Raw genomic sequence first — 18,864 nt, forward strand, 5'->3', positions numbered from 1 at the left:
CAGATGATAAAATGCCCTAAAATGACCATCATGTTATGTGTATCAGTAGCAAATTTATATATCACTGTACCTATATGTTGCAGAAAAAAAAACCTTCAGAAGTTATGTTACTAAGTAAATTCTATTTTTTTAATCTTAAAGATTCCTTGGAATGATAACTAAAAATTGAGGGTATCTGGTAAATGAGAAGATACCACATCATATAAATTTTCTGTTGTATGAAATGCTACATTTTTGGTTTTTTTTTTAAAGCAGATTTTAGCTTTTTAATTTCCACAATTTTTCAACAAGCTTCCATGAACTTTTTGGGTCAATACTTCATTATTCATTCATGTATTCTGAAACAAGCCCACATTTTATGTAGCTAGAATTGAAATACCAATTATATATGGCCTGGATACACAGTTTACAAAAGCCTAGTGCCTAGAAAAGGTAGAACAGATTACACACAATTACAAGTGTAAAAGAAAGAGTTAATGAAACTGAACATATAGAATGTATGTGGATTTGTATCGCAATGTAGTTTTTTCAGGTTGCATTGTTTATATGATATTTTTCTGATGGAAAACTAGATATTGATATCACTAATTTCCTTTACTAACTTAATTTTTTTAGACCTACAGATATAAGGAAGCTTTAAGGATGGCTTTGCTTTGGTCTATACTTTTCACTTACTATAAGCATTTTTTTGGGGGGGGGGTTGTGAGGCTTGAACTCTGGACCTGGGCGCTGTCCCTCAGGTGTTCAGCTCAAGGTTTGTGCTCTACCATTGAGCCACAGTGCCACTTCCGATTTTCTAGTGGTTAATTGGAGATAAGAGTCTCATGGACTTTCCTGCCCGGGCTGGCTTTGAACCGTGATCCTCAGATCTCAGCCTACTGAGTAGTTAGGACTACAGGTGTGAGCCACCAGCGCCCGGCTAACTTTTTCATATTTTTAATTAGCATCAATGCATACAGTGTACCTTGATTAGACCTCACTTCCTCTGTCATCCCTTCTACCTACTACCTCCCTTATCCCTTCTACCTACTTCCCAAGCCAATCTCAACAGTCTTCAGTGTTCCATTTTCACATATGTACAGAAGCATTTTGGCCATATTCACTCTCCTTTGCCTTTACCAGTCTCCCTCTGCCTCCCACTAGTATCCCCACCCTAGTCAGGATATGTTTTACCTTCCTGTCTATCACTTGTTGTAAAGAGTGCATTAATTGTTCATCAGAGTGACCCCTTGCTTACTCTGTTTCCCTATCCTACCCTATTATTCACCAGCTTCCAGTGAGTTTTATTTTGCTATTTTCATCCACAAATACAATCTGTTCTTAGATTGTTTACCTTCTCTACTAAAGGCAATCTCTTCCTCTCCCTCTCCTTCCCCCTCTCCCCCTATTCCCTCTCTCTCTCTTCCCTTCCCCCTTTTTCTCTACCCCTACCTTCTCCCTCTCCCTCTCCTTCTCCCCTTCCCTCTCCTCTAGTGCCTTATTGCCACTTGCTTGCTAGGCAGGAGCAGTAGCATTGCCTCTTGTTTGCTAGGCAGGAGCAGTACCATTTAAGCTATACCTCCAGTCCCTTGAGGCAGTTTTTTTTTTTTGTCTACTTCAAATATGTTGTACCAAAGAACAGCCTAATTCTCATAAATGTGACTCTTACCAATTACATATAAGATTGTATAGTTTACATGGTGACAAGGTAAATGAGTACTAATTTCAAAGCCCCACCTACATTGTGTAAATTTTAAATGTGGAATTAGCTGTGCCAGTGTTACTCAGTTACATTTGCAAAATGATAACTGATAACTATGTATGTCTGGTGGGCATCTGTTAATTTGTAGTCTTTGACATTAAGCTGCCAGTACACATGTAAAGCTGTGTGTGTGTGTGTGTGTGTGTGTGTGTGTGTGTGTGTGTGTGTGTGTGTGTGTGTGTGTGTGTGTGTGTGTGTGTGTGTGTGTGTGTGTGTGTGTGTGTGTGTGTGTGTGTGTGTGTGTTCTAGGGCTTGAACTCAGAGTCTGGACACTGTCTCTGAACTTTTTTCTCAAGGCTAGTGCTCTACCACTTAAGCCACAACTTCACTTCCAGCTTCCAGACTTGCCTCCAACCCTGATCCTTAGATCTTAGCCTCCTGAGTAACTAGTATTTACTACAGGCATGAGCCACTGACACCTGGTAGAAACTGTATTCTTTAAGTTCTAGGAATTTTTATTCTGTTTACTTAGTTTAAACTTTTTTAAATTACAGAATGTATTATTTTTATCTTCTTTCCTTTTAAAATGCAGTTTTTGAGATGGGGGTCTTACTAAGGTGACCCATGCTGGCCTTGAATTTATACTCCTACTCAGTCTCCAGATTGATAGGATTATAGGTACATGCACCACATACCTATCTTCTTTCCTTTTCACTATTGCTAACTCTTATTTGAAGTCTTCTTGTTTCCCTTACACAGCTTTGGAACTAAAATACAAAAACTTCTTTATTTTGTCTATTGTATCCTTTAAGTAATCTTTTTGTTTATTAGTGTATTCAGCTTATCTTCTAAAGCTATTTTACAACTTCATAGTTAAGGGAAAACACCCTTTATTGTGTCATATTTGCAGGTGTTAGTGATAGAACAAAAAAATGAAGATGGAACGTGGCCAAGGGGTCCTTCTACTCCTAAGTAAGTGCTCTGCTTCTTATGGCTTGATGCATGATTTTGAAGCCTTTAATTACAGATAATGAAATTCAGAATGATAGAAAACCTAGTGCATGTTGGTAACAATGCATTCTGGATATTGTGCAGTTTATTCTTGGAGAAGTTATCCAATGTAAGTTATCACTTACATTAGTATGTTACAGTTTTTTAAACTTGTTTTGTGCTGGTCCTGGGGCTTGAATTAAGGGCCTGGGCACTGTCTCCCCAAACTTTTTAGCTCAAGGCTAGCACTCTTCCACTTGAGCCACACCTCTACTTTCTGCTTGGTACTGGTTAGTTGGAGATGAGTCTCTTGGATTTTCTTGTCTGGGCTGACTTCAAACAAGATCCTCAGATTTCAGCCTCCTGAGTAGCTAGAGTTACAGATATAAACCACCAGTACCCATCCAGGTTTTTTTTTAAATTTTTTTATTCAAATCTATTAGTATTAAGAACTGTATAAATGTTATAAATGTGAAAGTTGAATTAATCTATTCAATGAAATCACTGAGCACTTTATTTACTTTTACTGGCATTTAAAAAAGTATCCTAACAAAATGCTTGTGAAAATGAAATCTGAAAATAAAGGTAATGTTTTTACTTATTTGAATAAATGTTTTAGAATATAAAAGCACAAGTGGAGTTAGGGTCCTGAATGTTACAAGTTGCTTTTGTTCATAAATGTGAGAGAAATTAAATCTCTTTGTTAAATTACCAGATCCATACTGCATTGTCTAAAACAAATCCAACAGTTGTATATCAGTATTTGTACTTTTCAGGAACATGAGAAGTAATAAGGTAAATGTACCTATCTGCTTTGGAACCTTAAACCAATATTAGAGTCAAGCATGTTAACTTTCCTTCAATAAATATTCATGACAAGTGAGATTGACAAATAACTTCATGTCAGTTAAGACTAGGATGCAACTAAATGAATTGTGAAAACAACTTTAAATTTTCAGAGCTTTAGAATTTATGTGATGAAGAATTATGAATCTATGAAATCCTTCAAATAATGAATTTTGATTAAATAATTTAGTAGATAACAGCAAATTAAAACCTTATTTTTTTTACTTAATTTTTTACTTAATTTCCCTCAAAACTGAAATGTATCTTCAGTAAGTGACTATCTTTTATATTTTATGTAAAGCTTTTTTTGGTAGTTTTAATTTGTTGTTAGAAAACACCTCAATATGATAATTATATGAGTGTGATTTTTTTATTTTATCTTACTTAGCTGGACATGATAGGAAGGCAGAACTGAGTATTGCTAAAAGCATATGGGCTGAATCATGGAAATTTGGAAATTGTAAATAGATTTTTTGTGAATGCTCACTTTTTATCTTTACACCAGAAACACTGGGATTTTTTACCTTATATATGTTTAGGTTGCTGTATACTTCCTGTGTCTTTAAGTAATTTTTGAAATTATAAAGTTGATTGGATTAATATGAAACTACCATGCGTTCTAAAGATTGGAAATCTTTTCTATCTATAATTGCTGGTGTGCAATTATAGATAATTATAGGCGCTGGTGGCTCACACCTGTAGTCCTAGCTAGTCAGAAGGCTGAGATCTGGGGATCACAGTTTAAAGCCAGCCCAGGCAGGAAAGTCCTCAGTGAGACTCTTATCTCCAATAAACCACTCAGAAAACCAGAAGTGGTACTGTGGCTCAAGTATGGTAGAGCAGTAGCCTGGAACTGAAGAGCTAAGGGACAGCACCTAGGCCCAGAGTTCAAGCCCCATGACCAATCCCTCCCTCCCCCCCCAAAAAAGGTCTTCTCTGAGTCTGCCAGTATAAATAAGGATCCCAAATATTGAAGCATGAAAAGGTAATTCTCCAGTATAAAATGTGACAAATACTATACAACAGTGTGACTCATATTACCAAATGTTAGTGTACCAGTTTACAAAAAATGATTTAACTATTTGCACTTGTAGATGAAAAAGACATAAAAACTGAAAATGAAAACAAAGAATAGCTAGGTGCCAGTGGCTCACACCTTTAATCCTAGGGGATTGAAATCTGAGGATTGGGTTTGAAACCAGCTTGGGCAATTGTAGTCTGTGAGACACTCCAAGTAATCACCAAAAATCTCAGAGTAGAACTGTGTCTCAAGTAAAGCCTTGAGCAAAAAAAAATTTAGGACAGTGTTCAGGCTCTGAGTTCAAGCCACAGGCCTTGCACAAAATAAATAAATATAAAAGCAGCCTCAGATATTATGTAAGATTTTAATAAACAGGCAAAAAGCTTGAATTTGGCTTGTGAACTATTTCTAATTCTAGCTGTATACTAGTAGTAAATCATGAAAATAGTATAAAAAATTTAATTATGAATACACAAAATCTTATGGGGGAAAATGTAAACTGTATTAAAAGGCAAGACATGAATCATGTAACATGTGGCTTAAATTACACTGCTTGTTTTCTCTCATACAGAATTCTATTCTCTTTTATATTTTTAATTCTTTTTGAAAAATAGTTTTTTTCAAATTAGTAAAGAACAATTCAAGTCCAATTCCTACTAGAGTATCAAGGAAAGTTACCTTCAAGTTTGTTAAAAAGTTTCCTGGGCTCCCTCCCCAATTTCTGAGATAGTGAATATGGGTATGCTCGTGTTCTAGTGAGCCAACAAGGTGTTGCTAATGCTATATTGGTGTGAGAACTACACATGAAAAGTTGTGTAGGTAATATCTTGTGATACATACTGAATCTTTATGTTGAGCCTAGGAATTTGAATTTTAGAGGCTTCTTATGACAGGAAATGTAAGAATCCTGTTATAGACACATGTGAAAAACATGTTAGTATCTTACTTGTATCTGACTCTTCTAATACCATTGTAAACAGAAGTAATAGTAGTACTGAAGGCACTAAAATTGTGTTAGGCCCATTTGCTTCAAAAGTGAAGCTGTGTCTGTGTTACGATGTATTTAAAGGCTGAGATAGTGTGTGTATGTATATGTATTTTAATTGTCATGTGAAACAACACAAAATTTATATTATGAACCCATATGAGCACCACTGAGAAGCTTTCATCCTGGCTTTTTCTGCTAACTATGAATACATGATATGTATTAAAAATAGTGCTCATTTGTTTCTTCAGAACTTGCATTTCTAATCTAGTTTTTAAGAATTGCTACTACTCTAAAACATAGTCTTTTCTGATATTTTATAAAAGGCTTTCCCACTGTTTTTATTCTGTTAAAGTTGACCATTTCCAAGGGCATTAGCATTGGATGAGTAGTCTTTTCTGTAGATGTGTAGCTAGATAAAGTGGAGTAACTGTAGAAGTCTGGGGGTTTCTGAAGAGAGGAGAAACCTGTATCAGGTAAAGTTACTTTACCAGAAACTTTTAAGATTAACACCTTATTTCCTAGCTGCCAATTCTAAGGTATAAATTCACTGATTTTTGATAATATTGTACTATTAACTTTTTTTACTGTTTTGTTTCATGTAGTTATCATTACATCAGTAAATGCTGAAGTAATGAACACTATATAAAGAAATTAACATTCTACAAAGAAAAAGTTATAAACTTTGATTTTTCTGAATTAAGTAAAATTTTCTCTTAGGATAGCATTAAATTTCATTACTTCATTTGCATTAAGTTCTCAAAAACATTACAAAAACATAAAATTAGGTATATAGGAAAACAAATTAGTTAATGAAGATTCTGCAGAGTCCATTTTCATGGACAAGAAAAGGTCGAGAGATTTACCATCCAGATATGACAGAAGTGGCTAAATAAAATCAAATGAAACCCATACATTGTCTGCCATTGTGGTAATAAAATATCAAATTGATGGCTGCAATTCTAAGTATAAATTTAATCTATTTCCATACTGCTATACCATCTGTATCCAATATTTCAGTGTTTTGGAGAGTAAGCTCATAACTTGTATATATAATTACCTTGTACAATTTGTTACCTATATAACTGTAAAGCTAAATGGATTTGTAAATAGTATGTAAACTTATTTGGTTAAAAAAAAGTATTAGGAAACATCACATAAAGAGTTGATCTGCTGAGACTCTCACACTTTAAAATCTTGTTCTTGTTGTCTAGGAAAGAGACATGAAATGGCTTTTTCTCAGATTTAAAAGTATGAGATAGTGAGAAAAACAAAAGTACCTAGGATACAATTAAAGAATCAGGTTTGAAGAGTAATGAGGACTACAGGCATGGTTTCAGAAGTGACAAATAATTAAAACTATAGAGAGCAATATGCTAAGCCTTAAAGCATCTGCATCCCTGAGTAGTAATATAAACAAAAGAATAGAAGTCGGGCACTAGTGCCCTAGATACTCAGCAGACTGAGACCTGGGGGATCATGGTTCTAAGCCATCCCTGGCAAAAAAAGTTCCTTAGACTAGCTATAATTAACCAGCAAAATGCTGGACTGAAGGCATGACTCTCAAGTATTAGAGCACTAGCCTTGGCCTCATCCTCCCCTCCTTTTCACTCTTTCCCCCCCCCCCCAAAAAAAAAAGGGGCTAAGCAGTAGCATGAAGCCCTGAGTTCATGATCAGTTCACAAGAGAGCAGGAAAGAAAGATGAGATTTTGGAAAACTTGAATCGTATTTTGTGATAAAAGCCAAGGAAAAAGGACTTCTTAAAGCTACGTGTTACAGAAATGAGGGGATAGAGAGCAGAGAGGATTGATATACTTGCCAGAAGAGATCTTTGTTTAAATTACCATGTACTATTCCAACAGCGTATTGAGAATGGAAAATAGAAAACAGGGAAAGGCTGTATAAAGACTCATCAGAAAATGAAAGCTAACCTAAGGTGGGACTTGGTTGGAAAGACATGATTAGTATTTTGTCACCTAAAGACAAAAGTGCCATAAATTATTATGACAAAAGTGTCATCATATTAGAATGAACGGTTATTTACCATTTACTTACTTTTTTGTTACTTCATTTTACTTCAAATCCTTTGTGGATATTCTTTGGGGTGTATAAAAACACTACTTAGAAGTTACTTAATTTAATATTTTTTAGGATTTTAAATATGTACTTAAGTTTTCATCTAGAATGCTTAATATGTATATAGATTGAACAGATGTTTTCTATATCTAAAATGTCTTTCTTTCTGTATTCTACTGACTTTCTATTGTATAAAGATAATGTATAATGTAGTACTAGTTCTCCTAGTTTTATCAAACCACATTGTCACAAAGTTAGAAATTGTAGTATTTGCATATGCAGATGAATGTGCTTTAAAATATAATTTTCATATAGATGCTTGATGTTTATTACCCACAAACAGTTACAAGTTGAATATTCCTTATCTGAAATATTTGGGACCCCAAGTCCTAAACTTCACATGTTCACACTTTGAAATAAGGCATTTGGATTTCAAATTGTGAAATATTGGAAGATTGGGCATCACTAGTTCAGAATTCTGAAAAACTCTGAAGTTCAAAACTTTTCAAATATTATATCAGTACTCAAATGCTTTGTTTTTTAGAGTACTTCAGATTTTGAATTTTCAATTAAGAATGCTCAACTTGGATGTTTTCTCTTAGTTCTTCAAAAGAATTGAGCAAGTTTTAATAACACATACATATTAGAATTAACTGTCATTAGATCAGGAATCAGGACAAATAGAAAATGATTTAGTCACAGTATAAGATGAAAGTAAAGAATAGAGACTAGCTGGTGGAAACTTGTACAGATATTAAAATTGATGTGCAAATATATGAGTTTGTTTTGAATCTGGTTCCAAACTAACCAACTAGACAATAAAAGTTACATTTGAGATAGTTGAGTGAAAAATTGAACATAAATTACATATTAGATCAATTTTCATAACTGATTAAAACAGAAAAGATCCCTTGCCTGTTAGAAGATGCATGCTGTATTCATTGTAGGTAAAATTTTGAATATTTGGAACTTATTTAAACTAACTCAGCAGAAAACTAGAGGAGGTAAGGGAATAGACTGAGGGGATTATAAATAAAGCATGAATGGTAGAATATTGATTGGTGAAGCTCAGATATTGATGATATGTGAGAGTTTGCATATCTGATTTTTTATAATAAAAAAGAGGTTAAAAGTTTGGTGCTGGATTCATAATAACTGAGAAAATGAGTGCAATATGAGATGTTATGTTATATACGTTATGTTATAAATACATGAAGTTAAGCAGTTTACATATAAAGCAAGCATTACAATGCATGCCTTTAATCCCAGCACTTACATAGCAGAAACGGGAAGACCATAAGGGTGAATAGCCAAATAGCCATTTGGACTATGTAGAATCTCAGTGTAAATTTGATTTGTACCTCTCTTAAATCTAAGATACTAAATTTTATCATATACCTATTATAATTATTAATATTTATATACTTCATTATTTTGTACTTTTTAGTTCATTTGCACTCATAGTTTTATAGAATGAACTTGGAAATGTTGCTTACCCTTGTATTTTGTGGAATAGTTTGAGAAACATGGGTGTAGTTCTTTAAAGGTCAGGTAGCATTCAGCAGTGAATCCATCTGGTCCTGGCTTTGCATTGTTAGGAGGATTGTTATTGATCTGTTTATCATCTTCTTGGGTCAGTTTATTAGATTTGTCTAAAAACTTATTCATTCTTTGGGATTTCCAAATTAACTCAGGTATTCATTTTCAAATTATGACCTAATGAACCTCTGAATTTCATTGGTACCTATTATAATGTCACTTTTTAAAATCTGTAATTTGAATCTCTAATTTGGTCAGTTTGGTTAAGGGTTTATGTATTCTCTCAAAGAGGGCAATCTCTGTCTCTCTCTCTCTTATCTCTTTTCTCTCTCTTTTCCTGGTCGTGGGGCTTGAACTCTGGGCCTGGGCGCTGTCCCTCAGATCTTCAGCCCAAGGCTAGTGCTCTACTACTTGAGCCACAGCACCATTTCTGGTTTTCTGGTGGTTTGTTGGAGATAAGAGTCTCATGGACTTTCCTGCCCAGGATGGCTTTGAACGGGGATCCTCATACCTCAGCTGAGTAACTAGGATTACGGTGTGAGCCACCAACACCCAGCAAAGCAACCTCTTTTTTTTTTTGGTCCTGGGACTTGGAACTGGGCCTGGGCACTGTCCCTCAGCTCTTCAGCTCAAGGTCAGTGCTCTACTGCATGAACCACAGCACCACTTCCAGTTTTCTAGTGGTTTATCGGAGATAAGAGTCTCATGGCCTTTCCTGCTCTGGCTGGCTTTGAACCTTGATCCTCAGATCTCAGCTTCCTGAGTAGCTGGGATTACAGGTGTGAACCACCAGTGCCCAGCACAACCTCTTTATTTCATTGATCCATTGTAATTTCTTTTACATTCTATTTTGTTAATTTGAGCTCTGATCTTTATTTTGTTTTACTGATTTTAGAATGGGCTTGATATTTTTCTAAGATTTTTATTTTATTTTTTATTTTGTCTTTCAGTGCTGGGGGGTTTGAACCCGGGCTCACACTAGCTAGGCTGGCCAAGTACTCCTGAGCCATGTCTCCAGCTTTGTTTTTTCTTAGTCATTTTTAGGATAGAGTCTTTATTTTCACATAACTTCCTGCCTGAGCTGTAGCCCACCTACTTTGTTTCCTGTCATTGCTGGAAGCAGACACATGCCACCACATTCAGTTTTCCTTCATGGTGATAGAATCTCATGTGCATTTCTGCCTTGGCTGGCCTAGAACTACAGTCCTCCCCTTCTCAGCCTCTCCTGTAGCTTGATGTGACAGATTGGCCACTGAGTCCTCTTATAAATTGAAAAAAGGGACTTATTAGCCATTCTTTTATCATCAGTTTTGTCTGACTTACCTAGTAATTATGATTTTTGATTCTTTTCACCTCATGGGGAATCTTGGCTGAACTATTTCTTTCTTTTATCTGTGATATCTTCCTATTTTTCCATGCTTTTTAATGTCCTGTTAGCACTTGTGTGGTTTCGGATGTTTCCTTTCTTTCTTTGGAATATAATACCTCCTTTTTTACCCTGACTCATTTTAGTCAAAATCACAGAGGAATCTTCTAAACTAATGTTGGAAATTTGTGTTAGATATTTTAAATAACTATCAATTTTACATGCATATAATTTTCCTAAGAGCAAAATACTAAAAAAATTGTACTATACAGTATTATTTTACATTTTTGCAAATTATACTGGCTAAATAGAAGACAGCCAAATTCTCACAGTTTTGCCTATGACTTACAGTGATAAATTGTTTGAACTACATGAAGGAAATTCAGCTTTATATAATGACAAAAGGGATGAGTATTTTCAGATAATAGCTACTATATCAGAATTTGACATACAGTGGTATAAATTTATGTTTGTGTGTGTGTGTATCTGTGTGTGTGTGTCCGTCTCCCAGTACGGGGGCACTGGATGCTGTCCTGAGCTCAAGATCAGTACTCAACCACTTGAGCTACAGCTTGACTTCCATGGCCAAGCTGGCTTTGAACCATGCTCCTTAGATCTCAGCTTCTTGAGTAGTGAAGATTAGAGGTGTGAGCCACTAGTGCCTGCACAGGTGGTCTAAAGTTTAAAGGTTCAGTGCACTATGGCATCTGAAACCATGTCAGTGAACTGTTTATATTTTTATATTAAAATCTTCCACATGAAACCATGCATTTCAGTCATTTAAAAACTATTCAGTGAGCTATACAGACCTTTCAGATTTTGATGTATTTTATTATGTAATCTTTTATCACAGTTTTATGAGTAAAATCTTTGGAAAATGTATCAACTTCGTGGTGGGAGAGTCAAAGTTGTACTGTTTGACAGCTCATTTTGTCGTTGGCAATATATACTCTGTTTTCTTTGACTTGGTACGCTTCTTTAATTGATTCTTTGAGAAAATGCCTGCTAGGTACCTATAATCAATAACAACAAGAAGTTGTTTTATGGAAGAGTGTGAAAAGCAGGGCTGTGAAAAGAATGAATTTCACTGGTAATTCATGCCATGTTATTTCAGTATGCAGCATATGTGCTTTATGCAAACTTCCCAATTTATCAGACAATATACTAAAATGATTGTAATTAGGGGTGAAATTTTAATATACAAAAAACAAATAATATTTATTTTCAACATGAGCTTCTTAAGTGAAATGTTTTTTTTTTCCTTTGGAGTGATAAAGAATGCAGTGGCACTGCCACTCAGATGATTCAAGCTAGTGTGCCAGAAGTCTTATCTACCATTCCATTTCCACTATCTGTACACATAAGAGAAGCTTTCAGATAGCACTTAAATGACATGTTCTTGTTACTATAAAGGAATTTTAACCTCACAGGCACCATAAAACAGTTCCAGAGACTCCCAGGATTCATATCTATACTTTGAGAACTGCTTCCTGTCAAACAGAGGTTGCTTTTGCCATTTCCCTTAAAAGTTAGCTTTTAGTCTCACTGATTTTATCTTTATAATCACCTAAATGATCTCATGATCTTGTCTTTTTCTCTTTGAAAGTTACCTACCAGAATGTAAGTCTGGTTTTGTTGGTATTCTGTTAAGTCTTTTAGAATGTCCCAGCACATTTGTGTAAAGTCTGAATTCCTTCATGGAAAAATAAAGGCATTTTATTACAATGCCTACTTTACTAACTTCTGTTCTTACCACTATACTAATACCGTTTTGTCAAAATGGGCTTCCTGGTAGTTCCCATTTAAACACATCAGACTTTCTACAGTTCCAGACAATTGCATGAGCTATTGTTTTTACTTAGAATTGTCCCAGTTCCCACTGTTTTCTCTAGCTATATATCATTTGTAAATCAACCCCATTACTATTACCAGTTTTTATATTACAATTTGTTATAATACATTGTTTTATGTGTCATTTTTCTTTTTGATATTGTGAGCTACTTGAATCAGGAACTGTGTATTTTTCTATTACTAGTACTTAAATGTGAGCAAAGAGTATAGTAATCATTTAATGAATATTTGAGTGTTCGAATGAATTTCATAGTAATTATTATCAAATGCAAATTAACTCACTGATATATCATTGTGTTTCCTTTCTAATACAGTCCCTAGTTAGATTTGTTATTGAAAACCCACAGCTGGGCAGAAAAAAGAATGAATAAATAAATAACTATATTACACACATAAGATAGAGTGGAAATTTTACTTTATGTGTTCTGAGAAGTAATATTCAATCACATTTGGAAAGTTAAAGTCCTTAATTCGTTATAATTATATCTATTCATTTAAAGTTTAATACTCATAAATTCATAGCAAGGTGCTGGGGGCTTATGCCTATTATCCTAATTACTCAGGAGGCTGAGATCCGAGGATTGCTGTTTGAAGCCATCCCAGGCAAGAAAAGTCCATGAAACTCTTATCTCCAGTTGACCACCAAAAATCTGGAAGTGGATCTGTGGCTCAAATGCTAGAGGCCAACCTGGAGTGAAACAGCTAAAGGACAGTGCTCAGATTCTGAATTCAAGCCCCAGTACTAGCACCAAAAGAAAAAAAAAATTAATGTGCAAATCAAAATGCTATGATATTCCTCATATATGAAAACCATTGTCCAAAAATATTAAGATTATTAAAACAATTCATAAAATAGTCTACATACTTTTCTGTTAAACCTTGAATGATTATAGTTTTCTATTTTAGTTTAGTACAGTAAATCAATAGCTTGTTAAGAGTATTTCAGTCAGAAAGGCACCTAAATAGAAGTCTCACCCAAGTACCTTTATCAGCTCAAAATGGAAAAAGAATACCAATATTTTATAATATATACAACCTCAAAATTTTGAATTTTTCTTATTTATGCAATTTTTTAGCCTTTACTTGTTCTGTTTTGTGTACTGTTATATATATAATGCTGATAATATATTGCTAAATCTAAGTTACCTAAAAATAAGTCCTTCCTTTAAAGTATAATGATTGTTTAAAAAACAATAGTAGCCAGGTGCCAGTGGCTCGTGGCTATTATCCTAGGTAATCAAGAGGCTGAGTTGAGGATCATGGTTCGAAGCCAGCCTGGGCAGAAAAGTCCTCGTGGAGACTCTTATCTCCAATTAACCACTCAAAACCAGAAGTAGTGCTGTGGCTTAAGTGGTAGAGTGCTGGCCTTGAGCCCAAAGAGGCTCAAGGACATTGCTCAGGCTCTGAGTTCAAGCCCCACAACAGAAAAGAAGAAAAGAAAAAAAACAGTAGTAGAGATTTTTTCTAAAAGACAGATTCTGAATTAATGAGGCATATATTATATAGTCATATTTACAGATTTATATAGTCAGTTTTTGAGATAGTTTCAACCAAATATTACTTCTTCAAATTATATTCAGAAATCATTTTGCTCTTCTGTCCCCATTACCTACATTTTTATGAATTGTTAACTTAATTTCTCTGAATTGTATGTGGATATTATATATAATTAAAATGTGGCAGTGTATCTTACTGAGAAAGAATCTTTTCGTTTCTCTGATTTGTATATTTAATGTATATTTAATTCACTAACTTGTATATTTAATTAGAAAAATATTATTTGAAACTACTTCCCTTTGTACTGTTTTAAAAGGAAAAAATACAGTGGAAATTTAAAAACCAAAGGATAGTGATTTTTCTCATGAATCTGTTTTCCAGCATTCATTTACTACAACATTGTCATCTGTTCTTTTCTTTATTTCATAATTCAAAATTCTTCATTTTTTATCTAATTTAACATTTTCATATTTTTAAAGGTCCCCAGGTGCATCCAATTTTTCAACTTTACCAAAGATCTCTCCTTCATCTCTATCAAATAATTATAACAACATCAACAACAGAAAGTAAGCACTGAATCTTAAAAACTTTGTTTAATTGGTCGCCCTATTATGTGTGCAAGAGAAAAAATCTTGTATCTAAAATTTAGGTTAATAATCATAATGCATTAAAATTGGTTTTCTTTTAAATTACTGGTTAGTTTTTCATGAGTTAACTTCATAAGAAAGAAGGCACAATTTACATAACACCTCTTGATTTAATATAAAATGAATAAGTTTCTGGAGGAAATAAAATACTTCCAGAATTTTTATTCTAAACACTATTGAAATATATCTATATAGGAAATTGTTAGGATTCCAGTTTGTAGGACAAATATAAACCTCAGATGTCATTTTGGAACTAGGTATGTTGTTTACCCATGTATTAGAGATTCTCAGCTTGAAAGCAATACATATTTTTATGTTTGTAAAAAGACAATTTTTTGAGGGTTGGGAAAAAAACTTCCTGTCCCCAGAATAATTAAACATTAGGATTATGTGTATGTTATTGTAAGAAAAAAAAGTTTGGAGGTAACTTGGGCTTCACTATAACTTCTATGGGTATATTACCTTGAAATTTTGGATTTTTATTTTTACTAGAAAAGATAAATACAGGGCTGGGAAGGTGGCTCAGTGGTAGAGTGCTTGCCTTGCATGTATGAGGCCCTGAGTTCGATTACTCAGCACCACATAAGCAAAAAGAAAAAAAAAGCCGCAAGTGGCGCTGTGGCTCAAGTGGTACAGCGCTAGCCTTGAGCTGAAGAGCTGAGGGACAGCACCCAGGCCCAGAGTTCAGGCCCCATGACCAGACCCCCCCAAAACAAACAAACAAAAAGATAAATACAAAGCCTTATTATGTGTAATGAAGCCAGCCAGCTTATGAGAAGAACTTTGATTGAGAGATGATTAACATCCTTTTTTTTCCCCACCCTCCCCGTTTTGGATTTTTCTTTTACTAGAAAAGATAAATACAAAGCCTTATTATATGTAATGAACCCAGCCAGCTTATGAGAAGAACTTCGATTCAGAGATGATTAACATCCTTTTTTTTCCCCACCCTCCCCGTGGGTATTTACATTGTTATATATTAGATTAACAATTTAGGTAGCTAACTCTTTGTACTATTTTTTTTTGCAGTTCATAAATGGCATCTGATTATTCCAATTTGTAAATTTAAAAAGCTAAAAACTATTTGTGAAATCTGTTTAAATAATACTGGTAATTATAATTTTAATTTTCCTAAAACTTGGCAAAATATTTGGTAAAACATGCATCTGAATTACAAATAACAATAGCGAACAATTTTAGAAGAAAAATGAGAAAAGACTAGTTCTGATAAATTTATACAACATAGTATAAAGATATAAAGATTTAAGCAGCATAATGTTGTCTAAAGCTACACTTTCAAGTCAGTAGAATCAGAAAACTCTGAAGCAGATATTTGTGTATAAAATAATTCAGTGTACCTGCCCATGTAATTGTAACCCCTCTGTACAGTATGTTCACAAATAAAAAAAAATAAAAAATAAAAAAAAGACCTCTACTGCCAAAAAAAAAAATTAATAATTCAGTGTGGCCAGGCATTCATGGCTCACACCTAATCTTAGCTACTCAGGAGTATGAGATCTACTCAGGAGTATGAGATTTGAGGATCATGGTTTAAAGCTAACCTGGGCAGGAAAGTCCATGAGACTCTTACCTCCAGTTAAAAACGCCAAAAAGCTGTGGCTCAAGTGGTAGAGAACTAGGCTTGAGAACAAAAGCTCAGGAACAAGTGCTCAGCTTCCCCCCTCTCCCAAAGAAAGAATTTAATGTGATAAGAAAGTATTCTATATTAATGAAGAATGATAAGATTATCTGGAAAATATCATTTAAAAACTTGGGTTGCTGTGACTAGTTTATAACTTTCAATTCAAGATAATTATCAGGGCATATACATATATATATGTACATATGTGCATATATATATAGCAAATAAATGAAAAACAGTACTTAACTACAATTTTTTAATGAAGATTAACATTTTAAGTGTTCAAATGCACTACTAATTACAATTTTATAAATTAAAACCATAAGAAACTGCCCATTTTCCCCTACCTCAAGCATACTGGGGAAAAAAATTAAACATCGTTTTCCATTGTTACAAGAATTTATTAGTACAACTATTTCAGAAGTTTGCTAGTACTAAAGTAGATTTAAAACATTCACTCCTCTACTTCAGCAATTCATAAAGAATGTGTACTCTATTAACATTACCATTACATTGCTATCATGTAATAGTAACGTATTGAAGACATCATGAAAAATACACAATACTTTTCTATTTTAAAATGCTATATTCAGAAGCAAAAAGATAGAAAAGGCACATCATCCTGTAACTCAGGTTGTATCTTGTATGTTATCTTTTAAATTCATCAGAAATAATTTTTGTGGGGACACTGGTTTCCTGCACCTGTAACCCTAGCTACTTAGGAATTTGAGATATGAAGATCAAGGTTCGAAGCCAGCCAGGGCAGGAAAGTTAGTGAGGCTCTTATCTTCAATAAATTATTATTTTTTTAAAAGCCAGAAGTGGAGCAACAGATCAAAAGGTAGAGTGCTAGCCTCGAGCAAAAGCAGCTCAGGGACAGCGTTCAGACCCAAATTCAAATCCCAGGACCAACACAGTAATAATAATAATAATTTTTGTAGTTTACAAAACATTACTGTGTTCCTGTCAACTGCAGGTGGCTCTCACATTTACCATTAACTTAATTTATAGGTGTAATGTGTATTTATAAATCATTTTTTGGAGAGATTGTAAGCATTGTATATAAGCAATATTAAATATAGACTGTACTTTGACAAGTCACTACATTAGTATAATTGGTCTGGTGTGTTTTTTTTGTCTTATTATTTTCTTCCCATAATAAAAAATTTGATAGTGCAATCTAATCTCCAAACTTCTTACCAAAGAAACTACTGAAAGAAATTGCAGGGTTTTTTTGTTACTATGTTTTATAGCAGATTTTAATTATTCAACTTCTATATCTTTATTATGTATCTGTCTAATTTACATATGAAAATCCTTTTGTATTAAGGAATTTTTATAGGAAACTGTTGGGTTACTATGCTATAATCTTTTGGAGCTTAAATTTTTTATGTGTGAATTACTTTTCTTAGTAAGAGCAGACTTTCATTATTCAGAGAGTGGAAGTAATTTTTTCCATTTTACCTTAAAAATTTGTATGAATATGTTTAAATAAGTATTTTATATAAAACTTGTTTCTTGACCTTTCATTGTACTTATTGGAAATAAGTAATGGCTTAAGACTTCAAGTAGAAATAGCATAGCTTTATTTAAAATATGTAAGTATGATTTAAAAGGTACTTTAAAATTGTGGTACTGGGGATTCGACTCACGCATTCAAGTTTGCTCGGCAGGCATTCTACTTCTAGAGCCACTCCTCAGCCCTAAGACTAAGTGTATTTTTGAAACTTCAGGCATGTGGAAATATTCTACAAATATAAGTGTATATTAAAATCAATAGTTTTAATACAAGCTCAAATGAAACATATTTACAAATCCAAGGCTTGAACCATTCTGCTGTGACCCATTTACTAAGATTTAAAGTTTTCTTTCCAGAAATAACAGTATTGTTTTAAAGTATCATAGCATACTTAAAATTATTTCATTTGTTTAATAAAGATTTTACTAAAAACTAGTTTTGTAAACAATCTGTTGCTATAGTTTTGTTTCCCTGTGTAGTCTATAGAATAATTGGTGATTTCAGTTATTTATGTGTGTTTTTAATATCTGTAAAATTCATTGTATGGGTCAGTTTTATTAACAGTATTTTCTGCCCAGCTACAGTAGGAACACTGCCACTAAAAAAAAGAAAATACTTTTAATGTACTTATTTCCTGGACTTTGGCAGTCCACATCAGAGCACATTTTATTTAAATCTCTTTTGCTTGAAATGGAAATGATTCTCACTATGGAATTAAGCAGGAACTGTGGATTCTACGACTACCAGAGCTAGCCATCTGGCTCTTGATAAGTTACTTAGCTGAAAACATTTAACTACAAAATGAACATGATGATAGCCATGATGATTAAATTATATTTTAATGCCACATATCAATACTGAAAAGTATATTTGAGATTTTTGTGAACAGGTAAAATTTGCTATTTTAAAATAACCTTGCATTTTTTAATATAACTATTTTCAAGAGAAGGTATTTCTAATACAGAATTGATCTAGTGTTGTATTAAAATTACTATTAGTAATTCACTTTACAGAGTGGCATAAGCATCTTAAAAGCTGAAAAATAGCTTAAGATCTTTAGGGAAAATTTAGCAGTCATGAAAGATAGTAAGAGCTTTTCTTTTTTTTTTTTTAAGGCTTACTTTGGTTTAGAGCTTTGAGTTCCATGTATTTTGTTAGCATTTCCCATGATTTTAACATATGGTATGAAGTGCTTATAATTTG

General features: G+C 33.6%; 1 protein-coding gene across 6 annotated transcripts in view; it reads left to right on the forward strand.

The window, feature by feature from the left end:
- Positions 1-18,864, forward strand: part of Usp15 (ubiquitin specific peptidase 15) — a 103,414-nt gene that overhangs the window by 37,056 nt on the left and 47,494 nt on the right. For 5 of the 6 annotated variants that reach the window (XM_069987784.1, XM_069987785.1, XM_069987796.1 and 2 more), the window contains 2 exons: positions 2,592-2,653; positions 14,333-14,419. In XM_069987784.1, the coding sequence (XP_069843885.1) occupies positions 2,592-2,653; positions 14,333-14,419 (149 nt within the window). The remainder of the gene's footprint in view (positions 1-2,591; positions 2,654-14,332; positions 14,420-18,864) is intronic. The other variant, XM_069987786.1, reaches the window with a different exon arrangement.

Source organism: Dipodomys merriami, unplaced genomic scaffold (genome assembly GCF_024711535.1).
Source record: "Dipodomys merriami isolate MVZ:Mamm:240054 unplaced genomic scaffold, mDipMer1.0.p SCAF_10, whole genome shotgun sequence".
Taxonomy (NCBI): domain Eukaryota; kingdom Metazoa; phylum Chordata; class Mammalia; order Rodentia; family Heteromyidae; genus Dipodomys; species Dipodomys merriami.